Source organism: Haliaeetus leucocephalus, unplaced genomic scaffold (genome assembly GCF_000737465.1).
Source record: "Haliaeetus leucocephalus isolate CR32 unplaced genomic scaffold, Haliaeetus_leucocephalus-4.0 Scaffold848, whole genome shotgun sequence".
Lineage (NCBI taxonomy): Eukaryota > Metazoa > Chordata > Aves > Accipitriformes > Accipitridae > Haliaeetus > Haliaeetus leucocephalus.
In genome coordinates, this window is record NW_010973284.1 from 8,320,065 (window position 1) to 8,346,790 (window position 26,726).

General features: G+C 37.7%; 1 protein-coding gene across 5 annotated transcripts in view; it reads right to left on the reverse strand.

The window, feature by feature from the left end:
* MAST2 (microtubule associated serine/threonine kinase 2) overlaps positions 1-26,726 on the reverse strand; it is a 178,148-nt gene that overhangs the window by 91,940 nt on the left and 59,482 nt on the right. For 3 of the 5 annotated variants that reach the window (XM_010582441.1, XM_010582443.1, XM_010582440.1), the window contains exons 3-4: positions 22,741-22,772; positions 13,841-14,047 (exon numbers count right to left, since the gene is read on the reverse strand). In XM_010582441.1, coding sequence (XP_010580743.1) covers positions 13,841-14,047; positions 22,741-22,772 — 239 coding nt within the window. The remainder of the gene's footprint in view (positions 1-13,840; positions 14,048-22,740; positions 22,773-26,726) is intronic. The other 2 variants (XM_010582445.1, XM_010582442.1) reach the window with 1 other exon arrangement.

Sequence of the window (26,726 nt, forward strand, 5' to 3'; positions counted from 1 at the left end):
ATCACATGAAAGAATTAGATGGTCTTCATAACTTTCCATTAAATAATGGCACATTTTTAATACATACATTTATCAAGAATAACAGTATCTGATTCAGCAAAGCATGCCCTTCCATCTGAGCTTCAAAACAGGGAAATGTGATTTTGCGTGCTGCAGGAACTGAATCTCTGCTCAACACAACCATCTCTTCTAGTGCTTTTAAACATTTGTATCCAATGAATCTAAATCACATTCGGGTTTGATTTCACAAAGTTAATTTAGAGTACAACCAGACAAAACTCTGCCACTGTCTACTACTGATGAGAAAGAATAAACACAATCATTTTTGTATCCACATAATAACATATACCAATCAAGATACCAATCAAGTGTAGAAACTGAAGAACAGCATTGTAGCATTATATTCAGGTTATGTGACTCTCCAATTCCAATAAACCCTGGTTTTGAAAAGGTATAAAAATACTCAGATTTACTCTGTCAGCTAAAACATGAATTGAAATTCCTGAGCAATAATGGGGGGGGAAAAAGTGCTCAGTTAACTAACAAAATAAACTCATCGCAACAAAAATTAATTCCTGACTGCTTATAGTTAGCAAATAAGATTACAACCAGCTAAGACCCCTACGTTTATATTAATTGTGCTTTTTTCGAAAGTGATTGAAAACTCAGCAGTTGAAGATATATCACTCATAATATCACTGTACTCAGCACCAGCACTTTCACATCTCTTACAGGAAGGACAGAAAAAGGAGAAGCCATTTTAGGAGAACACTCTCCATCAGCGTCAGTGACTGACTGCTCTATGGCAGCATTAACCCAGTGAAACCCTGTCCATCCGCTGCTGTTCTTGGGGAACATAGGGCACCCCAAGCAGGGCAAGGGAATGGGGTGTTTGCTATCATGGGAAACCCGTCCGTCCACCCATCTTGCTATTTAACGTGGTTCTGCAGAGCACTTACCCAAGAACTGCAAAAAGCACTTTGGGAATTATATAACGCTGGTTCACAAACAGCAGAAATTTCTTTAACACTTCATATTCCTGCTTTTCAAAATGCCTGTTCCGCACACCAGTAGCAAAATCTAATCTTGCAAATCAGCATCTGCAAAGCACTCATTTTGGGACTGTCCCCAGACGTTAACTACAGCGAAGTTCAGAGTACCCAAAAAATGTGAAGACACCATATTTGGAGATGCAGTGTTTTTGCCAGAAAAATAGAAGAACACAATGAAACCATCAAACTTTTAAATCTTTTAAAGTCTTAAAGTCTTTTAAAAATATGTCATGTCTTAAAATACGACAATGTCAACATTTGCAGAATTCGCTTTAGTTGTAACAAATGTATGAAGCATAAGGATTTCCTCACATCTACAATGACAAATTAAATCCTTCTAAGGAACTATATTACTCTCTCTGCATGACAAGCAAAACATTTTGCAGAATTAGGACTAGAAACTTCTCACTAGGTTCAAAAATATAGCCTTCTGCATGTCAGAAAACATATCAAGAAAAATAGTGCACTCACACAAATAGGTTACAAGATGAGTTTTCTATTTTATTTAACTCATAAATATGTTAATATGTCTTTGTGAATTCCTGATCCTGAGCTATTCCAAGCCTGAAGAAACCTCTTTCCTCGTAAAATTCTTCCACTCGCCTTTCAGGATTTTCAGTCTCCATCAATCTCCCTAATGCACCTTCTCTACTTCATGCCTAACTTGTCCTCAGAGAAGACCACCTGCAGAACATTTCAGCAGCTCCTGTGATGATGGAGTATTCCTCTGCTGACCAAATGTGTAGTTTCCAGGGCCCTCCTAGTGACACCGCATCCACTGGACAGTTATAAATAACCAATGTCAACGACTTCCCCAATTTCTCGTCTTTACCATTACCAAAGCAGGACGTTAATTAAGCCTGACATTAAACGAGAATGCAATTAGGCAAACAGTCCATTACTTTCTGGACTTCTTTCATAGCAGCTACCTTTAACATTAAATAAATTCACTTGGCATAAGGCCATCTTCTTTTAAATAAAACCTGTCACTTCAAAAGTAAGCTGAACTCCTTGTAAAGTTTGAAGCGGTATCAAGGAGATCACTGGGGTCATTTTGAAAAAGAATATCCCAAAGGTCAAAACTCTTGTGACTGACTACATTTTAAGTTGACTATAGATCAAGAAAAGCTGCCACAAAATATCCTTGACTATATTTTTTAAATATTTCAACCAGGATGAAGCATGTAGTAGTCCAGTAGTTTTCAAATGAAGGTAACTTTCCTGAGTCACATTATGGTAAAGGAAAACTTACAATGGAAACCAGCTGAAATACTAATTGGAAAAAAACTACCTCTTCCTAATTATTCAATCACTTGAATGGTTACATTGTATTAAGTGTCACATAAATATGTGATACTTGCAGACTTAACTTTTTTTAATAGTCATATAACTTTTTTGAATAGCCTCAAACCCGCAAATTAGTTACTAGAAATACCCAGAAATTAAAACTGTTTTACTTGCAAAGCTAAATTGTTTAGAGGAGTCACAAAAGAGAAGATACATTCTTTCTCTATAAAGAGAATATAAATTTTATTTTAAACTTTAAATGATACACCCAACAAGCACAAAAACTATTTTGATATAAGAAAGCATAAGTTAATGCAGATGAACTGAAGAGATACCTGCTCTGTATCACTAACAATATAGTTAAAACTGTGTAATACGTAAAAACTCCAGCAGAAAACTTTGGTCTTTCAGTACAAAGGAAGGGAAAAAGTTCTTCCTATATGCTTCTAAAAAAAGGAAGGTTCCTTTAAAAAAAAATTACATGGAAGATGTGTGTTGAGCTATTTGGGGCATCATTATTATTTGAACAGTGACCTACGCAAATGAAGAACAGACTGTCTTTGAGCAGACTGCAATCTCAAGACATGTAAGTAACAGTCTGACAGAAAACATTAAGTTGAATATATCGTTAAGGTTCATTTTTCTATCATTATTTGCTAGGTCATACAATCTTAGATTTCCTCCTTTTTTGGCAGAAATCACCCCACCTCCAGAAATCACCAAGCCAATACGGAACTAAAGAGCCATACTCTTCTACTACAGTGGTTCACGTGGATTTCAGTTGCTGCCTCTATATAAAAGGGCTCCCAGAGGCACATTTATCTGAGATCAAACTAAGACCTGATGGCCAAGTTTTTTGGGGGTGAAGAACAACCAAACTTCCTTCTAGTGTGCATTTCCCATGCAGGGAACATCCTAGTGACTGCAATAGTTAATGATTCAAAGTATCAGAAACATTTACTGAACTAGCTATGAGGCACTGCCCATTCATATACCTGAATAAAAGCTGCCAACTTCTCATGTAACTTTAATCCGGCACAGTTACTGAAGTAACAGGGGTTGCCATCATAGTGGATACCCTGAAATTCTATCTAATTCGCCACAATATCACTGCACAGTTTAAGCATAAGCAAGTGCTCTGATTTCATAGTCCTAAAACAACTCCTACAAAATTGTACTTACTTAGAGATAGAGGATGTTAACTACAGCTCTGACATCACAATTAGTATTTTCCAAATTAAAACATTACCAAACAGTGATAAGAAGCAAGCACTGGTAAAACACAAAGTTAATCATGCCAAAAATCTTATGAATATTTAATAAGAAAGATTTTTTTCTTTGTATTTCTATTTACAAAAATATCATTTATTCCATACACTAATATCACTAATATTCCATACAACACTATTCTTCCCAAATAACATTAGTAAGAGGTTTGGCAACTTCAATATAGCATAAGCTTAACATTATTTCAAGCTCACAAAATTGATGATTGGGCTCAGATGCCATGGAAAGGTCCATTATCCTCTTTAAATAAGTTACTAGAACTCGCATTCTTTCCCTAGCCCTGTCTTCTTCATGTGTGATTCAAATGTCAGTTGTCTGATTTAACTAAATGTAACCTCAATATGTGATTCAAACACCATAAAAAATGAGAAACATTATTTAAAAAACAACAATACGGAACGTCGGTTTTGAAAATCTCACTTAATGTTTATACAGAAATCTTCTAACATTTTATCGAAAATGTTCTTGAAGACACTCAGTAACACTTGCAAGAAACACTGCATCACAGCGTGCTGCTATAACCTTGACATCCTCATCCAAAGATTTTCCCTCCTCTTCACCAGCCAAAATTTATCCGAAGGAAAACATAGATTGAGCCTCCTGTTGCCACCGTAGCATTTCTTCATCTTTATCATGTATTATTTATCATGCTGCACTTAAAACTTTCTTTCTAACCTGTAATACAGTGTTAATGAATTCACTGTGCAACAGCATTTGCAAACAGGAAGATGTCTTAATCTCTTCTCCTGCCATTCCAACCTGCATCAGCCTCTCCATGAAGAAGTACGGCACTTCATCAGCTTCAGTTCTTTGCAGAATTCTTCCACCCCTGGCTCCCTGCACTGAGTAACAAGACCCAGCCATTGCTAAATTCTCTCATAACGGGGGCTTTGTATATATCCCAAAGAACTGTAACACACAGTCTTTGACAGACATTGTCCATCCCATTCCAACAAGACTGCTGCAGCAACGCAGATTTGAAAAAGCAGGTGTTATTACCCTCTGTTTTACAGGGAAACAACAGCGCAGAGCTTAAAGGACAAATTAAGAGAAAAAACAGGAGCAAAGGCAGCTGGCACACTTTGTGTCTTCACAGGGACTGAGGACTGAAGAAGAACTACCAGTGGATAGTTAAAACTAAAACAAGACAACACACAAGTAATTAAGGTAAAATGAAGGTAGCAAACAGCAAAGAGAGGGAACAGAGCTGTATTTAAGTGGGTGGATTAGAGGGCTTTTTGTTACTCAGATCAGAACTACTAGCTCACAAAAGCAAAAAGGGTTCCCCTCATCTATACAAGACCGCAAACTTCCAACACCTATCTCACAGCAGCAAGCCGGTCAGACGCCGTGCCAAGGATCAACACGGTGCCTCCAGGCTCGGGACTACATGTGGTAACCAGCTAGCAGGGAGTGCTTTCACCTGTTTGACAGCATATTACCCAGAAGACCAAATCAAGCCTGAACTCTAAAATGAGCTCTGGCATGTGATTCGTTTCTAGGTTTAATTCAGGCTGTTTGCTCCAAACTGAACCTCCAGTGCAGGACCTTCCACTCCACAGCTTGTTCCCCCGTTTCTTGGTTAACACAATTAGGCTCAGCTGAAATGTTAAGGATATTGTAAAGCCTTTGCATTTACCACGGCTTTTCTGAGACAAAAAGCTTATTTTGTAGGACGTTGGCTAAGAAGAGTTATTCTGGGAGCAAGGGGAATGCTAATGTAATGAACAGACTAAGAGGATGAATTTTACATTTTCAAGCATAAATTCTTAATGAAGTTAGAGCATGGGATAAGAATAGACTTTACAAAATAAGCTGTGGTACAGAAGAGACATGAGAAATCAAAACCATGCTTGGGAAACATCATGAGTGCTGGTATACCAAAAAAAAAAAAAAAAAATTCATCCAGTTTTAAAGGCAGAATTACATCCTAATTTGGCCATGAATTTTTAACAGAAATTGGTCCCTATTTTAGTTATTCCTGTGGAATAATAAGAATCTTCATAGCAAAAGCTTACCTTTTAACCTTAAAAGTCTGGAAAAGCCATGACAACATATCATCAACCAGCAGGCAAGCAAAGTACTCAAGGTTGTGAGCCTCAGAGAAATATATAGTGTACAAGACACAACGAACATGAGAACAAGCCTAGAATGCTGATTTTTATGTAACTACAGATTGATACATCTCTATAAACTGTTTTACAGTAATTCTGGGAAACCCACAAAGGTGACGCATTACAAAAGCAACATTCCCCAAAATATACACAACATTTAGAAGCTCTTCTAAGATTTCTTTTGTATATATATAAGACTTCTAACCTGTATGCCCCCCCCCATATATCAGTAGGGACACACATGTTAGAGTTCTGGAACACAGAAGCAGATTTAATAATTTAAGATAAATTTGCCCAAACTGTATTCTCTGCTTTGAAATAAAGTACAGAATAGACAGATATGGAACTCTCAATGATTTCTGCAGTCTCCAGAGAAAAATTCCTTTTAAAATACTAAAAACAAAATTTAAAAGTTGGCAATGCTAAATCTTACTACACTCTAACACATTAAAAATGACACAAATAAATCTAAATAATGTAGCTAGAAACAAAAATATATAACAGAATTGGTCATTTTTAAAATAAATCACCCTTTAAACCATCTCAGATACAAAGAAAAAAGAAAATGTTGATCAATGGGAATATTCATCTTATACTCGCTTCACTTTCTTTTCTTCCAAATTTTGAATAGCAGATCTAGCATTATACAGATTTTATAGACTAGGGGAAGGAAAAAAAAAAATCCAAATATAAGCAAAATTTATGCAACTTTTTAATATTTTCTAACAAAACCAAATTTAGGCTTCTGCACTGCCTATAAAAGTGCAACTAGTGATAAAAACAAATAATACTTCCAGCTCAGATTATTTTGCACAACACACAAACTACTAAGCAAACAGATTAGCCGAGACAGCATAGATCATGCATGCAAATGAACACCACCTGCTTGTCCTAAGAACGTACTTTCTGCAGAGAAAATATGATTTGCAAAATTAATAAAGTACTTTTCACAATACCGACCACTTACAACAGTATGTAAAAAATAGACTGTGGCGTTCTACAGTGTAGTCTGCAGCTGCCCTTATTTTTGATAAGAGGAGGAAAGTTGCAGAAGCGACAGGTCACAGTTTTATGATCCATCTTGATATTAGAGGAGGCTGCGCACACTAAGCCATGGGGTGCAGGCTGGAACATGTCCCCATGGGCTGTTCCTCTATGTCAAAGATGAATGCAGCTGTAATCAACTCTATTTTGTTCAAATTAATTGCAAGTTCTCTGCAAGGGCAATGCAGACACTCGTGACTTAAAGGAACACTTCTGGTCAATATTTGTGTGTTGATTCACTTGGAAAATTGGACATTTAAAGATTTTGGAATCTTCCAATTTCTCAGAAGCAGAATGGACAAACAGTTGCATTAAAATGAAGTGTGGAGGAAAGCTGATAGGGTTTTTTACCAGATTTCTTTTGGTTGAACTTTTTTGCCCTAAACATTTGCTGAGAATTATAACTTGACCTGTTCTGTTGTTATTTTAAATTTCTCATCTATTGACAAATAAAACTGAGAATCATAGGAACAAAAATAGGAACAATATAATAGAGAGCACAAAAAATAATATTCACCTTCTCAAGCAAGCTATAACCCAAACATACATTATCACTTCTACTTGTGTAGCAGATCTTCTAATAGAATCAAGAGTTTTACTTCCACACTTTTTTTTTTTAGTGTTTATATAAATAAATGCTTATCTCAGCCCAGAGATGTGACATGACTCTCATTGCACAGCAAGTCTTTCCCAGACGGCTGGATCAATAACATCCCTGCTCTAAAGACCTGAAGGTCTAAAGAAAGGAAAGGACAGGCAGGACAGGAAGGAAAACAAAAGCACACGGAGCTCTTTCACCACAGCAAAGATTACTGTTTGAAGATTTTATTTTAGAACGTTAATAATTCATAATGACAGTGTAATGTAAACTAGGTTAGAAGATTATGCTCTCAAGTACCACAGAAGGGATTGAATGACAGAATAATAACCACTAGCGAAAGTAGGAAAATTTTAGGAGACAAATGAGGGTAAGAGAGAACTCGGAGGACTAGAACAAGCATATTTGAGATGAATGAACAAAAACAGGAATAGAGAGATGCCAAAGAAAAAGGGAGTACGGATGCAGCCTGTAGAAAAGAGAGCACAAAAGGATACATTATAGAAGATGAAGCTCTGCTGCAGGCCGTCTTGCATGGTACAGTTTGGAATATTCAAACAAGAGCTTAAATTTGAGGTAACGTTCAACATAGCTCAGGGTAGTGAGACACAGATGAAATGGGATACAATTTTAAAAAACGGTGCAATGTTACCCTGAAATCTTCTTTCCTTCTTTACATTCTAAACTTTCCTTAAGGTTTCAGTTTAATATCAGTCCACTAAATGGTTTATCTATCTAAATTAGAAATTGCAACTCCTGGCTTCAAACAGTAATTTTTTAAGAAAACAGATCTGAAAGGAATCTCCTGCTCATGGGCAAGAATAGTCCCATGCTAATGCAAGCAGCTGTGTCATATAATCTCTGTTTCTCCCCTGCTCAAGTCCATTAAGTTGACACTTGGTACTCGCCTATTAGTACATCTCTACTATTAGTGCTTCAGTGCAGGATGTTAACAGGCCTGTTTGCACACTCACCAATTTTCCAAGTCACAACTAAAAATAGCACCTGGTTGCCTCATAGTACAATTAAAAACAAGTTTTGGAAAACGCATGGGACTGTCTATCAACAATAATAAACACATGACTGCCTGGTTAAGAATATATATGTCTTTCTCAGAATGATTCCCTTGTCAGGAATTTTTCAGTGCACAGGTTGTTTCTGTATCTGTATTCAAGATCAAAAGGTCTTTGAGGGACAGACTAGGTGGAAGGAAAAATTTTGTACCAAACTGAGCACACTACTATCGTTTGAGGAAATCACTGTTATTTGAGGGTAAGGACAGAAAAAGAAAAGCTTCAGTATTTACTACAGTCTCTTAAGAAACTGTTGAGCTTTTCGTTCCTCACTAGAAGTTGCTAGCATGTCCCAACCATCCCAAACTCTTTAAATAGTGCAGGGGTAGTAAATCAATCAGCTCATATGCAGGTGTACCAACAGATCACAGCCTTCAAACACAATTATATAGAAAAACCAGTTACGAACCACTTGGTTTATAGGTGAAATGGCTAGCAAACATTAAAGATCCCCAACTTCTGAAGTCACAAGTACATACTCCCCTCTGGGAGCCTCTGATTTCCCAGGTCAAACCACCAGGTTATGCTTTATAAGTGGTCCCATGGAGGGCAGCCAAACGGTGAGCCTGGAACGAGACAAGAATTCACAACTCAGGCTCCAAACCCCAGGGTTTAACTCTTCTGCTACTGCAGCTCCAGGCAGGATGCAGGGATTTTAGCATTTACACAGTGCCTCCACATGAAAAAATTATACCATTCAGGCCACCATGCCTCAATATTTCCAACCATGTGGCAAGCCAATGGACAGTTTCCAGTAAGTGTAAGAAAGACAAAAAGTTATCTGAGCCTGTCAAGTTTTAGGTATCACCAATATGTCCCTCCTCTGTAGTCTCCATTTCCTAGATGGGAAAAACTATTCCCGAGAATAATAACTGCTACAAAAGAAAAGGAATACAGAGAAAAATTTCCATTAAAAAAGAAATGAATTCTGGGAAACTCATTCATTCATTCAATGTGCAATGTAGATTACAATTCAGTTGCCAAAAGATTACCTACTCAAAATTCACCATTTCACATTATGCATAATGATATATTCACAAAGTTGTTCTGTTACTCATTATTTCTGAATTGCTTATCTACATTGTTTCCAAAAGTGACATTATACTGTCTTGCAGTCAACTCTGACCAATTATTTAGCACATTTAAGAAAGCAGAACCTGTACCAAATCAAGCACTAAACCAGGAGGATATCACTTGCTGCAAAAACAGAACAATTTCCACATGTCATTCAAGCTGAATATAGTCCTCTTCATTAATCATCCGACGTTTGTCAAATAGGAAATTCTAACTAAAATAAACTCTTAAAATCTATATCAGGTGACTTTAAACTAAAAGGAAATCTAAGTAGAGATAGGAAACTATCACCAACTCTTGACAAGCCTTGAGGTATTTCAAAATAAAAATATAAAGAACCTCATCAAGTCTGAATTCCGAAATGTTTTTTATCTTCCCTAAAAATATGGAACTTCTCCTGATACAGGTGCTGTCCTGCTCTTGTAAAATATATGTAGTCTTCAAACCCAAAACATGGGTGATCTAGGGACATGCATGCCAAGACTAAATCCTTATACTATGGAAGGGATTTCTGCACCTGCCTTGAAGTAGGACTGGAGTTACAAGACCCTCATCAAGACACACCAGCAATCCCCATATGTAAGAAAAAGAGCCACAGTCTATCAGAAGACCCCATTCAAACAAGGCAGATGTCTCCATCCCTACCCTTTGGTGAAGGCGAGCTAACCAGCACCCTGCAACGCCTGGGAAGCCCATCTGTTTACTGCAAGAGAGCAGACTTGCTGAGGACACTGCACGCCAAACCACGCTCATACACCCAAACAATCCATAGCTCTAAATATAGGTCTCCCCTCATCCACTGCAACAGCTTATACGAAAAAGGCTTTAAATAAAGGCACGCAACCCTCCCAGTACATTTGCTGAACATCTATGTATAATATATTCTTGTTACTTACCACAGTTATTGATTAAATGCTTGTTTCCTAGAATAGGCTTTTTATCTAAATAAATTAATATATTCTTAAACTCTATCACAGATGTCCATAAAATCCTAGTTATATAAAACTCATAACATTGTAATTACACACTGATCAAGTAATTATGTACTGTGCTGAAACACTGAGTATTTTGGAGCAACATTAGGTTTCCCATTTTGTTTTACTTAAATAAGACAGCAAGGATCTGACAACCATCACACTCAGAAATGGTGACCAGATTTTGTACAGGCTAGGAAAAAAAATCCATGAAACTATTCTGCAAAGCTATAAAAAATTAATAGCTATTATCAATAGACTTCATTAAGGCTAGAACCTCCAAGGGAAAACATTCCTATAAAAATAATCTCTACCACATATCCCTATAAGAACATGTTCCACAACTGGCATGAATTCATGAAATCAAAATAGCATGAGAAAATACTACTTGAATAATCCAGCTGAACCCAACTCTTCCCTTAATTTGTTAGGACAAAGCAAATTTCCACTGAGACTTCACCTCAACTGCAGCATCCAGAGATGCCAGAAATACGGCACCTGAACACTTTCATCCTTGTAACCACAAACAATCCCTTTCTAGAAATATTGAAATTAGTTTATATCTTGCTGAGGGTGTTACAAAGCGTAATGTTTTTCAAAATGGGGGGAAATGCATGTTCCTTTAATCTCAAGGCCCATCACTTCCATCTTTTAAGCAACTTGATATCAAGAAATGCTGTAAATCCATGTTTTGATTAAAGTACAAATATGGGTGTACAAAGACTTGCGAACTCATAAAGAGGACTAGCTGTGAAACACGGCCCCTTTTTCTTCTTCAGTCATTTGACTTCCCTGCTACCCCCAGAGGAGTGCAAGCCAGATCCCAAATATGAGACTCAATACTTCAGTTTAATTTTGGACATCATTCTCTTTTCTTCCTAAAGATACATGACCTTAATTCCAACCCATGGTTGCATCAACTATAGCAGTCTTATGTCACCTGCTATCAATTTATTTTGATTGTTATCATGCCACTTCACATTTCCTTTTACTCTTTGGAAAGGTTTACATTATTTTCAATTGTTCAAAGGCTATATATAAAATATTTTCACTCTTAATGAGATTAATCCTTTCAGAAGCCATGAACTTCCATGCTAGCTGTAGGACACCCTTGATGTCAGATGCACCAACAGTTGTTCACCCATCCATGTAAAACTATCAACACCATGAAAAATAGGCAAGAGGGGAAACCTATGTAGATACTTGCAAACGCAATATACAGATGGTAAAAAATGAGAAAGATTTAACATTAAGGGATACACTTTTCTAGTTACATTTTCCACCAGTTCCTAGTATCACTTCCATAGCCGTGGAAATGAGCCACAGCCTGGCTAACCTGAGGGTGTTAAGCTGAGTAGATCAATGATGATAATAACTTGCCAAGATGAACTTTTGCTCTAAGCAAGCAGGAATGGCTATCACTGGTACTGTAACTAAGTAAACAAAACTACAACAAAGAAAGACAGGATAAAACAGGATCAAGAGCTGCACAGGTGAAAGCAACAGTGACAAAAATAAAAAGTTATTATAGTAGACCTAAGCTCTTACACAGAGCCACGTATCTGTGAATCATCAACCATTCAGTATTTAGAGAGCAGATGGCTGGAAGGTCCCCATATGTAAAAAATATTATTATCAAGGCGAGTCCCTAGTAACAGTGGAATATAACTTGACACTAAAACTTTTATATGTACTAGTCTTAAAGAGAAAATTATTCACTGACCCATGTCAAAAGCCTGAAGATTGAAGCATTCTCAGAAGAAAAAAAAAAACAGTAAAGTACCAGAAAGGCTTCTGAAAATAATCGAGAATCATTAGATCTCCTCTCCAAAAAAAACCAGTTCTCAACTGACTTCAACAATAATCTAATTTTGATACTTAATTTCTACTTACCAGTCTGTTAATTGGCCCCAATGCTAAACAGCATTTAAGCTCATTTCACCCTTATAAAGGAACATTACCCACCAGCAGCTTTTAAATAACAAAAAAGAATTTAAAATTATATTGATGACAATGACACTAAAATGTTGAGACTGCTCTTTAGTCAGTGCCCTTTACTTCACTGCAAGTGCTGCCAAAATGAGCACCACAGTAAGAATTTTCACCAAGTGCTGCCCAACATGCAGGGAAGGCAGCAGGCACACTGGGCAACCACCTCTCTCTTCATGGCAGCGCACAATACACCAAGTACAGACACATGCAACTTCCCTTTCCTTTGCTGACAACCTGACTTCCACCCAACAGATGTAATATATGTTACTCTCCATTAGAGGGACAGATGCCTAAAATAGCTCAACTTCACATTTTCTTTTTACTCCTACCAGAGCTGGCCAGCAAGAGCAATCTCCCTCTGAAATAACAGTCTAGATTCGGGGGCTATTGCATTACCACCTGATGAGTAACTGAAATTTGACCAGCTACATCCACACTGCAGCATGAGAACTTCAAACCAGCCCTCTGATGGCTCTGCTGGCTCAAGTTTTAAGTAGGTACCACTGAGCTCCAATTTCATAACCACACACACAAAGATCTCTAGCTTGCGTTAGCCTTTGTCAGTGACTATCTCACTGGGTGAAGTTTCTTCTTAGTGAAGAAGCTGAAAGTTTCCACTGGGGCTGCTGATTCCCATACATATTCCATAACAGCACAATGTGGAGGAAGGGCTCTTCCTGAAGGAACAACACATCAGCCACGTTCTCAAATGCTTTAATACAAACTGAGCTGGTTTGGACTTTTTTCAGTTTACACACTCTTGGTACCTCATATTTAAGCCTCCTAACAACAGGCCCGATTTTACTAATTATCTTTTGTAGATCCTGTGTCTGGAGACAAAGACTTCAGCCTCCTAGGTTCTGTAAGAAACTAATGTGGATTTACAGTGAATAGAACAGAGCACAGTACGTTAGCACAGACTCACTATTCTAGGCACGGGTTTTTAAGGAAACCACACTAGGCTGTTTTAATTTTATGTTGGTTTTCTGGACATTAACGATATCTGTGAGGGTTCCTTTGCTCCATGATACAAGTTGCACATGCACTCAGAAGCTAGCACAAGGTACAACCAGCAATTTGCATGCACACGCAGGTAGACAGGTTTCCATTCCTCAATTAATTTTATATTCCTTCCTATGCAGGGCCTTAAACTAGACATGAACTAGAAAAATTTGTACCAACAAGCAACATCAACCTGAACCCTAAATGACTGGAAGTAAATTACAACTACAAGGCTGTTCCCTTCTGTTAGATATTATTTTCTTAAACTATAAAGCTAGTAAGTTCATAAATGGTTACAGCAACACCAAACTGTTAGAAATTCCTAGTTGATACCTCTCCTTACCTCCACTGAAAAGGATGGCTGTAGCATGGACTAGACGGATTGCTCTGGGGTTGCGAGTTCAGGTAAAATACTAAAGGAGAAGTAACAAGCGCACAGTCAGCACTAAATGGGAATTTAAGGTGCTGCAGACCTGGAGCAGATGTAGGAGAGAACATGTGCTGATGAACATCACTTCCTCGGCAGTGGGAGTACAAAGTAGAGGAGATTCTGACAAGGTACCACAGTAGAAAAAAAAAATAAATCGGGGTCAATATCACATCTTCTTTTTCAATAAACTAAAAAAAAAGATACTTCCAAAATACAAGTTATATCTTCTTAATAAATGCAATAAACTAATTAGTCATCCTTTCGATTATCATCCAAACCAAAATGTATTTGTCAGTCAATATAATATCTAGTCAACATTATTTTTCCACTATTAAAATCTTCCAATCTGGAATTATCAAATCCTTTTTTGTAGTGATTCCCAGGCTGTCTGGAATACACACCACTGTCAATCTGCAATGTAAAACTTTTAAATGAGAAAAAATAACAAACTGATAATGGCACCAGTAACAGACATGTACCGTTTATATCACAGCCTTCACAATTTGGGAGCCATGGTTCTACACCAGGGCTGTAGCAACAATAGAAGTATGCAACTGTGAAAACATGAATTACAAAAACCATTAACCAGAAAACAACTTTTAGCACTGACAGTGTTTTAGAACGACAACTAATTAAGCCTGAAAGCAGCACTGCAAAATGGCTTTATTCTAATTTTAGCAGTGGGGAAACTGAGGCACAAAGAGGTTAAGTGACTTGTCCATAGCACATCCATGGTAGTATCAGGATTACAGCTGAGGACACCGATTCCCAGCTCTGTGCTCAGTTCTGTAAACTATACTGCTTTTGCAGGGTTAGCAGCCAATACACATACGTATACAGAGAACACAGAAAATATCTCAAAGTAGCTGCTTTCCAAAAAGCTGCAAACAGACTTCTACATAGAGATAAAAAAAAAAGAGGTTCTAACACCTACTTTATTGAACTATACACGATGAGATGTCCTTCACTGGAAATAAAGTAAAAGTTAACTTAACAAATATTGGTATTATAAAGTGTGCTTATGCGTTAAATACATACTAGTGCCACCATGTTCTTACAACTATAACTTTGATTTTGACTGAGGGATGAAAAAATTTTCTGTTTACCGTATTTAAATACAAAAGTGAGCAAAAGGGAAATCTGGGGCATGTTTCAGTTTTGTTTAGTATTCAGGCATTTTACACTGAAAGTCCTGAAGTCAAGCATGTTTGTCAACATTCCTTGCTCTAAATTTCCTAATGAATCCAAATACTCATCAGTAAGTAACCCTTACATATTAGAAATCCTCCCCCCTAGCAATCTCTGCTTAAACAGCTGATGAGCTTTACAGTCTGCAGACAGAAAACGTTAAGCCTGCCTCTCACCCTGCTCCTCCCTTCACTATGTGATAGATTCATTTAACCTCCTCTACTTATAAACATAGCATTAAATATACAGTTTCCTTAATTTTACCTAATAGAAATAATAAATATCACTATGAACATCATCAATAGCAGTTTTCATTAGTAGATTTCAAAGCATTTATAAAGGACACAAGCATTAAAAAGGAATTGCTTGTTTAAATTTCATTTGTAGAAATACATGTGGCAATGTAAATAAAGATTCTTTGCTTTGAATCAAAAAGTTTTCAATAGCATTCTTAATTTAAAAATATAATAAAGGTAGCAAAGGTTTCTGGAAATTTGAGCCTTGTGACAGCTTTCTGGCAGATTATTAGAAGTACTTTTTAAATCTGAAGAGTTATCAAACTAGAAAGAGTTACAAACATTCAGTTTTACTACATTAATTAATGCTTGGTACAAGACCTAACCACAATGTACCCAATTTAAAAATATTTAAATATTTCTCTTTTTTGGCTATACTTTATGGTAAATGCTCCACAAAAGTACAATGTTAAAGCTTCCAAATGAAATTTCGTGTACAGCCAAATAAGCATGACAGATAAAGAAAGTTCTAACAAATAAAAGGAATGTCTATTGGCCACAGAAAATTCTGGCTTGGTTTTTTTTTCTTCATAGTTTCAATTTGAAATGTTTAAGTGCAATTTATTTCTCACAACAGTCCTTACTGGATCCGCAGAGACGGGGCTCCAAGCCTCTGTTTCCTCCGTTTCATCATTGTGCTGATACACTATGGTTCTTCCCAGCATAAGAGGCTTACAGCCGGGAAGGAGAGCCCATCGTTATCACTCCAACGCAGAGCACAGAACAATCAGTACAATTCCAAGCTCTTCATGTACCCCAGTGTCACAGAGACCTCAGGAGTTCAGTAATCGTTCAGATTAATCACACGGCTCATGTCAAAAACCTAATTATTTAAAAAAAAAAAAAAAAAAACCAACAAAAAAAAACCCAAAACCTTCTTCCAAGTCTATTCATAGCATCCAGAGAAAAGAGATGAAGCCCACCAGTACGAAATGAAGGCTCAGAAAAGTCCAAGACAGAAACTAGCCATCTGACCTGTCACGCAGCCAGCAATATAGTCCTGACACACTCAGGCTGAGCCCACAGCAAATCAGCAACAAACTTCTCCTGGGCTTCAAGGAGCAGGAACAGTCGCTCTCGCCAAATCAAAAGGAAAGCATAAAGCCAAAGGGAGCGATGGCACACTTGAAAGGATTCTGGCAGAAATCTCACGTAGCAGCTTGAAAACTCACACTGCGATAGGAATAGAGCGACTGCTCCCACCCAAAGCCCTTGCAGAGTCCTCAGCGGTGCAAAGAGCAGCTGTTCTTGACCGGCGGGGGAACATGTGAACCATCCCTTTTTCAGAAATCAATCCCCTTAAGAACACACACAACTTTAATCTTAAAACATCTTCCTGTAACTCCCAAGCTGTGTTTCAGCTACAAACTTTATGGATTCTAGCACTGAAAACAGAGCAACAGCAATTGCAGCCTGGGGAGCCAAATGGGGGTGGGGAGGGGGGGCAGGAACAAACACCTTCATTAGGAGACAGTGTTCCCTTGTACAATGCTAGTCTTGCATTTTTGTTAGCAAATGGCAATTTCAATCAGCTCAAAATCAATTTCATGCTATTAACAAAACTGCCCCAAAATAATGTCCAACATTTTTTAAATGTGTATTTGTAAGACGATAGCTTTCCCCCCAAAAAATCCAAATACATATCTTTGATAGACTTTGAAGTGTTAAAGACGGTATTTAGGCAGGTAAAGACTGCTATTCACAAGTACTCATCAACCAAGTCAAATTCCAGATTACAACTCATATCTTCAGACCCTCCCATGATTCAAATCACAGCAGGAATGCCCCACACTACAAGGTCACCACCACTCAACAGCTATGTCCCATCAGGAGAATAAACTGCCAGTCTCAAAAGTAAGGGCCAGGGTGCCCACGGTGGCTGTGCCTTAAACAACCAGAGCCCTTGCCCCCCCACCCCATGCCTTCAGAGTAAGAAAGCACAGCAAGCAACAAAAGGTACAAATTTGGTATGTTAACGTATAATTTTATTATACTTATTAAATGAGAACCTGGATTAAGCAGTGGAAACTTGATAATAAAAACTGCACAAAAGACTTTTCTCACTTTTAAATCCTTGATGAAAACCTCCATAAATTCTTTGTCTCTGAGATTACAGTATATACAAAACACTAAAATCCCTCTTATTCACTAAATCATTTTTTTTATACAAACAATACTTTCAAATTATTTTTAAAGCCTAATATACAAATAGCAACACTCCTACAGAGCCCTGCAGGAATAATTCGGCACGTTCCACCTCCAGAGCCAGCCCCACATATCAGCTTAAGAGTACCGGGTTATTTTTGATCTACTGCTTCTATGCAGCTCAGAGAAGGATGGAGTGGTTAGAAAATACCACCTCTTTCTCTCCCCATCTATAAAAAGTATCACAAGCAGAAAGCATTGAATGGAGGCATTATTTCTTACTCTATTTCCAGAACCAGGACAGAACAGAGTGCAAAAGTAGCAAAACTCCCTACTCCTTTTCAGAACCATTTTTTTCTCCATTTCCAGCACTTTGGCTTCTCCACACTTGAGGCACAGCACTTGCTCCTGGCAGGGAAACGGCATCAATCGATCCCCAGCAGAAACGCTTACCCGCCAAGATGAACAGAAATGGAATTATATACTCCATTTCTCTGCAGATACAGAGGAAATTCCCACAGCACCTGAGCACGGCAAGATAATGACATAAACCAGCACTAAAGGCCAAAAATTTTTTTTGCCTGCCATCAAACTTGTTGTTGTTTCCAAGGTCTAAGCATTAAAAAGAATACAAGCAGAAATTGATATAAACTGGTATTCAGCATATCCTCCCAAAGAAATACCTTGGTATGTTTTGTCAGGAAGCTGGGGGTAAATTTAACAAATTACGATGAAGACTTGTTTAATGAAACACCCTATGAAATGTCTAGGGCTGTAGAAACTAAGAACCTTCAGAGGTTTATAAAGTAGAAGGGGAGAGCAGAGAAGGAGGGAGAGAAAGAGAGAAAACGAGCCCCACAGTGGATGTAAATTGCCTTAAGAAGAGATTAGGAATAAAGAACACCATAAAAGCCTTGCACATGACTTTAGCAAACACTATTATGTTGCTTACCAATTTCATAAAGATAGACACAAAAAATTCAGGTAAATATTATTTCTCATCAGCACCTATCACCATAAAAACAGCAGTTTGTAATATTTGATTTATTTAAATGTGTATTTTTACTCGATAGATTCAGGATTATAAGTATTTTTCATGTTTCTTACGCCTCCGTGTTCTTTTTCCATTTGTACACAGACTTTAAAAGTATATTTGATACAGATGGTTGATAGCAGGAAAGAATTAACAAAAATAACTTGCATCTGAAATTAAAAACTGGTTTGGCAAATTTAGTTTGCTGAGGAAATGACTCTTTTCAAATTTAGATATAATGTGGGAAAGCAGTATTTTCTTTTTAGAAAATTTTACGTTTAGATAGTACAAAAATTACAGCAACCTAAGCTAGTAACCCTGTCTAAGAAACCATGAGGATTTCAAATATAAACCCACATTTTTCTTAAAAAAACCTGAACGGATCGATAAAGTTGGCCCGTTCAGTTATAAACAACTGAACTGACTAAAAATGGGGTACTGAACAAGAAACCAGATGGCTCAAATGCCACCCCAACTCAATTTAGTGACTGCTGATTAGCCGAGGAGGCAATCAGAAGAAATAGTGAGCTCCAGGACGGTGGTGTGGATCCTGCAGCCACGACGAAAATCTGCAGTTTACAGCCTGGTCTTTTGGATACTGAGTTCCTGTTATACACATGAACGCACATGAGCACTTCATCATGAGCCTAGTCTGGCTGTGCAGTCCCCACCTTTGTCCTTTGAAGTCTGGAACATCTCTAGTGCGCTTCACGTGCAGGTGCACATCAAAACCATTTGAAAGCTGAAGACAACAATACAAAAAAATAATCTCTGTACACGCTGTAGCACCAAAAGAACAGAAGAGGGTAATGGCTGAAAATAATTAAACTGCTTCCACTAATAGGATGGAGATCAAAGTTTGGGTCTATCACTTCACATTTGCTATTTGAAATTAAAGAAAATATTCATGAATGGTAATTATTTTTTGTGAACAAAGCATGGGAAAAACATAACCAATACATTTATATGCATAATTTATTAAAGGAAAACTTTGAACTCTGATTATTGAACCACACCAGACAGAATATAACTACTTATTCCTGTTCTCATACTTGTATTATTCAACCTCTTAGCAGCCTACAACTCAGTTGAGTATAATTTCCTTTAGTGTATTAAACATAACTCCCCTACAGAAACACACACACTTTAAGCACATTAACAACAAAATGGTATGCAAATAATCAGGTATTTCTCTTAATGTCACCCTGCATACAACTCCCCCATCTGTTTTACATGCCTGCTCACTTTGTGCTGATTATTTCAAGATTAGACTGCAAGATCTCCAAGGGCAAAGTCATCATTTAAGGTGTGCTTGTGTTCCCTTCTGCTAATATGGAAGTAGAGATGCTAATCAAGAGACTTCACAGGCTCCATCCCACCATTCATTCTCTTCAGCTTCTACCCAAGACCTTCTTTAGGTGACAAAATTCCTCATGCTCTCCTGCCCAAAATACTGAGACATCTAACTCCACTCCTTTCCTTAGTACAAACAAGCATAGCAACTGTTGTCGCCCATGCCTACAATCAGTTCCTGCAGAAAAATAGAGACTACTAATACTGACCCAGGCAAATAGGAAGCAATAGGAGTCAGATAAAGTTAGAAGCATTGTCAGGAAGAGCTTGCCTTCTCCATTCAGCAATGACAAATACCCTAGCTAATCCACAGTCTAAAACCTTTCTAACTCAACAATTAACCAAAGCAATCACCTAGCAAGCAGCAATAATCAAGTCTTCATTCTACTTCTGGCTGGCTAGAAAATAATTACTTCCTCCCCAAATATGATCTTTTTACAGTAGTAAATGCACCCCAGCCTCCAGACTAGCACACAGAAAAATGCTGAGTGGCTGTATATTTCTATATAATACAATTGCTACTGAATTGCTACAAAGGCTGGAGTTTGTGCAGAAAATGGATGCACCTCTTGAGGGTTTCTGGCTCCAAGCCAGATACTTCATCCTTCTGTCAATTCCTGCTTCTGCTCCTGTCGGTGAACAAAAGTGAGTGAATGGCAGTCAATGAATCAGGACCTAGCTACATCCATAACTATCCCTACTCATTAGCTACAGCACAACAGCTTTTCAGAATAAATTTTATTTTCAGAATTTATTTTTGCTTATGAGGTTCACTGTTAAGTTGATTCAAGCAGAGGAAAAGCCTCCAGAAGAACTGAGAACTGCCTACAGTCTGTATTTAAGTGCACATTGTTAGGCCACCCTTTTTGACAGAATGGTTGAACAAATTTATACATATTATATGTATATTTTTAACATATATATATACACACACATATTATAATTATTCCCTTTCTTGATATAAATTTCTCTAATTCCTGATTTGAAGACTAAGAGTGGATTTTGTTTTAAATCAAGTAAGCACTCTGACACTGGGATATGCAAATAATGTACATCAGCTCAATAAGACCCTTTTCAGTGAGCCTATAAGATTAAAAGTACAGCATCAACACAAATATACACAAGCTACAATGCAATACTGACTTCTTAAATAGTTAAACTTTTCAAACAACAAGAAATCATTTGGTAGAACTGACTACAGAATCTGTAATTCCAGAAACTGCAATCAAATAATCAACTAGATAACACAGGCAACTAACTGAAAACATTTCAATTCTTCATAGATTTTCAGTCTCACCAATAGCTGCAACCTTGTGCTTAAAATTTATGGCCTGGATCTTCTTGACACAGGTCGCTAAATTTCTTAACATAATGATGCCTTAAAAGGCACTCACTTGTGGAAGAAAACTAAAGTGAAGTAATGAAAACTGAACGTGTTAAGTCAATATAGAAATAAAACATTCAGTCATTCAGTTTAGTTACTACTAAATAAAATACTACACATTTGAAGCACTTCATTTGTGTCTCAGAAATTTCAAATGTAAATACATGAGTAGTTTTGTGTCATACCCACCTCCATGCTTGAATGAGGGAAGGGAATATCTCTGGCATCCTCAATTTCAATTCCAAAAGTTTTGTACAAAAATATCTAAGTTACATTAAACAAAAAACTTACTGGTACCTCACTGCTCCACCATTTGTTTTAAGAACCTGCACAATCTTCAAACCATGAACACCACCTTTCTTAAAAATCTATCAAATATAGTTAAGCTAGCCTTTAAGGCATACTAGTTTGAAAAAAAAAAAATCATCCAGTGTTTCATGTTCTTTAAATAACTCCCTGACTGGTTTACAATTGTCATGCGAACTAAACAAAAAGGTCTGGTCATGCCCCATTTTTAAAAAAGGCCTTTTGATCCGTTGTATTGTTCAGACCTGAATCACTGGTGCTACACAGCATTTTCCAAGCACTGTTTCTTATACAAAGGGGATAGCTTACATTGAAAGACTGAAAATCATTTCTCATTAGAACCAGAAACCTGAGGAAGAAAGGTTATATGCTTTTGTGAGCCTCATGTCTGTAGTCTACAAGCTTTGGGAAACAATTTTAAATCATAATGCAATTGCAGGCAGTACAAAAGCTTTCTCTTTTATATAATGCAATCAATAACACAATTTCTTCCACCATAAATCTGTAAGCATAGCAGAAGCTAAGCTCTCATAATTTCATTGAAACACAAGTTAGTTTGCTAAAATTCTTTAAACATCATTATGTGTTTAAAAAAAATTGCTATTTGTTTAAACCACATTTTGAAAAGCCTAGTTTTCCTGACATTTGCTACTTTGTTGAAATACCTCTATTACACTGACTGCTCCACAAACACCTGACCTGCCTGGCCCAGGAGCTGTGTACTTAAGACTTCTGTCAACAGACTGTTTGAAGAGCAGTGATCAAAGTTGTCCATATCACATAAGTAATCCATGACTTCTGTGGAGTCACTGCAGTGAAGTCAGTGCAAGCAACACCCAACACCGCAGCTACTTCCATATCAGGATCAGCTCAAGCTGATAATTAGAAGTAAGCTTACACTAGTACTACTTTTCCTACTACACTTAAGGAAATGAACAGAGGCTTCAGTCTCAGAGAAATGCAAGCTAGCTGTTTCCAAGCACATGACAGATTCTTGAAAACGCTAACAGAGAAAACAGAGTATCTGCCCATTTAAATGATTTCCACAACTGAACAGCTATATATGTTCAAACAAACTAAATGATAAATAAGGAATAATTAAACTTACAAGCTTCCTCTTCTGGGGAGACTGAGCTCCTTCTGGAAAAAAAAAAAAAACAAACCTTGAGTTAATTTTATTTGTTATTACATATTGCTTGTTTCTTTATCAACAAATGACTGAGGCAAAATTAATAAAAAGCTGGCCATTTCTGAACGCATGCTCAGTGTATAACTGTGCACAGCACTGCTGCGCTTAAAAGGTGAATCTGTACACATTCATAGCACAGTAGTCTGGGGTACAAAAGCTACTCATTTTGTCTGAATAATCATTGCCTTTGCAGTCAGAAAATCATAAGCACTCAACAGAACAAATATAACTTTGAAAGTCAAGCCTAAACATAGATAAGGCAGTAATTAATTCTGTCCCACATACCTCATCAGCATCATATCCGAACCACTTCCAGAAGTGTGGTATGCAATATGCCTAGCATCTGCTGCATGTATGTTCTCACAGTCTCACCAAAAGGAAAAATTAATGCAACAGAGTGGCTTTTGGTTTTTGTTTGGTGGTTTGTTCCCCCCCCACCCCCCAAACGTACACGTTACTTGTGTTACGTATTATCACAAAAAATCCAAGGCCAATGGAACGAAAGCCCCACTTAAAAGCAGCATTGTGCACCTAAGCAGCAAACGCAAAGGAAGACCGGCGATTTTAAGGTTTTAATTTAAGTAACTAGACCATGAGCATCCACAAGGCACAGACAGGGACGGGTGCAGCACCATGAGACAATAACCAGCCGTGTTCGGTTTGTTTTTTAACGTCCAGCCCAGCACACCGCTGCTTCCCTCTGCCCGCGGCCGCCGGGCCCTGCGCTTCCGCGGGCCGCCACTAGGTGGGAGCCGGCTCCCGCCCGCCCTGCCCGGCCCTGCCCGGCCCTGCCGGACCCTGCCCCCGATCCTGGCCCCGGCCCTGCCCGACGGGGCAAGCGGGCGAGAGCTGGGAAGCGGACCCGTGCTGATCCTGGGCTGCTTCACTTCTGCTTTTCACAGCAAAATAGGAAGTAACAACATAGCCGGTTGCAGTTTCTGACTTTCGGAATACTGCTCTACGGGCTGCATTTTTCATCCCCACCAAGGAAAAGAAACCAGGGTTTTCACTGAACATTGGAAAAAAGTCAAAAGGGAAAAAAAAAAAAAAAAAAGCCATAAAATCCGGTAACCTCTTTTCCATATTTAGTTATGGTGTACATGCTGACTTAAATAATTAACAATGTTATTGACAAACTGTCGATGACTGGTCTGTTAAGTAATACATTGGACGTTATTTAGCAAAGTTTTTCAAAGATAGCAAAAAGTTACAGCTACTAAAACTTTAAAAAAAAAATTAAATCTTAAACGTGCTGTTATTATTTTCAACTATGAGTTCTCTACAACTTGAAATTTCATTACGGTTTAACAGTACTGAGCAAATTTCATGTGTGAATTATCACAAGGCTGACAGCTTACAGCATCAAGAAATAAATTCCTGTCATCAGACAAACTTGTCAAGATCTAATCAAAACATTTCAAGTATGTAAGATAATAAATCATTAGCATCTATAACAGGTTGTGTGTTTTATATTCTAAAAAGGTACTCCTTCCACTCTCATTTGTTAGAAAGAATTAAAGTTTCCAACCGTGAAGTCTACATAGCAATGACAGCTTTTTGCCACTGCAAATGGATAAATAGGTACGATAGGGTTATTATATACTATTCTGTTTGCATATATAGTATATTACATATACACACAAACATATATATATATATCTCTTACATCATATGAGCAGATATTAATTTATCCTCTTTAAAGAAGATCTTATATAACAAAAGGTGCTTAGCAGAGGGTACTTTTCCTATTCAAATGGCGCATTTCCATTTATTCCAACACAGCCCCAGAAATACTTAGAATGAATGAATAAAGCTCTGGATTTTCATGGTACTGGCTTAAAAAGGAAAACAGTGACCTTTAAATCCCTTTATCTACCTCCTAATTTTTGAGCTTTTAGGGTTCATGTCTACAAGCTTTTCTCTAGTCATTAGGGCTGAAAAGTCACTTCAGCAGAGAACACTTCCTTGCAGCAGCACAGCTCTGGTAATTGACTTACAGACATACACCACAGGAATCGTGGTCCGGTAAAAGGAGTGGACAAACCTTTTCCTTTCCTCTGCTGTACACTTGTTTTAGTCACACAATATTGCCTTTAATGCTTCCTATTACGTCACTAATTCAGGATTAAACGCATACAAGATTAAAAGAAGGACTGACTTGAGCTTTGCTCCTGAAATCATCCTTTGAAATCTGTAATCAACTGAGTTTCCAAATAAGGAAGGAAAAAAGTACTAGCAGATGACATCTCAATGCAATTGAAATGTTATTCTATGCATGTAGCAATTGTTTTCATTCTGCACCTCCACCTTGACAAACACACTGCAGCTGTGGAATCAATAGGCAGTAGTTCAAATTTAATACCTCTGTGGTCTTGACAACAAAGAGCACAATCAAAGCAATCAATTTTTATACCTGTTGTTCCACTATGCCTCATTTTGTTAGTCTTAAAATCCCCTTCAAAACCCTATCAGCCATACACCAAGCCATGCCCTGACTCCCGCAGCACTTTCACTGTCCTCTGGAGAAAGGCCAAGCCTGCACCCTCCCAGCTATTCGCCTTTTTCTGCTTCTCCAAAGCAAGGCTGGCAACAGCACTTCTTATAATCCTCCAAACCAGACCATGAATGGTGGGGCCAATGCAAAAGCATCGGAGCTGGAAGTTACACAACTGCGAGTAGCATAATTATGAGCTTTGCTTTTCCTGAATCACCAGTGAGTTAGTGCCTAAAAAAGTTACATCCCAGGGAAGAAGAAGAAAGAAAAAGCCTGGAGATGGAAGCATGGAGGGAGCAGACTGCGGACAGAACTGATGACCTATTTCAGGGCACCTATTTGAGGATGTCCACTGCCAAGAGAACACTGCAGATCTCCAGGGGATACAGCGGGCAATGAAAATGTCTAACAGAGATGGGGATACACTCACAGGGTGGAGACTAAGCTGGGTCTTAAGATGGCTTAACACTTCAACGTGTGGAATGGGACCAACTGAGAGTTTACATCTAAAAATGACAGGGTAGTTTTAAACATATGAAGTAGCACTACAAAAACACTGATTAAATCATTATGCAAAACTTAAGAGAAAAGTCCAAGAGCTTTTCACAAGTACCCTATAAAGGTGAAACTACTCAGAATCAGCTTTATAGTGCAGATTAAATGTTTTAGATAGTAAACAATGAGGGAGGTGGTGTGATTTGACTGGTTTCCACCCACTCCACAAAGGAGTTTTGGCATTACATGTCGATGTATCCTGAAAAAATAAATCACATTTTAAGAGGTAAGATAACTAATAACAGAGAGCTGAGCTGTGACTCCTTGGTCTGAAACACTATTTACAGGGTGCAGCTGTAATCCTTTAAGTGAATGTACTAGTTTATCCTAAAGGACATTTTTCATTTAAGACACCCTTCTGATGAGAACAACACATGAACATTCAAGATTTCAAACTGCCTCTTCCGACAGCACATCTGCCTCCCTGAGCACTTGTGCTGCCAGTACCTATATATATTACCATTATTACTTCAGCCAGCCTCCATGCCACCTGCTCTCTAGGTCAACAATATAACCCTCAAAATAGAGGCTTACATTTATATTTGATTTATATGAAGTGATAAATAGCATAAGAATATTTTAAAAGATTGTTGCATATTATTCACACAGAACCTTCATAAGTGGAAACAAGTAACTACTTTCACAGATCCTAAAAAATAAGAGAAGAACAGACTGTTCTGAAAGTTCACTTTTTGTATCCGTTCCATATTTCAAGGCATAATTATTAAACATGCAACTTGATGTCTACATGACAAAAGAAGCAGCAGATTTTCAGACAACTAGTTAAAAATGAACCTTGGGAAAGAAATTCAGCATCGTGGAATTTATAAAAAGCTCGTCCGAATATCCTCCTTCA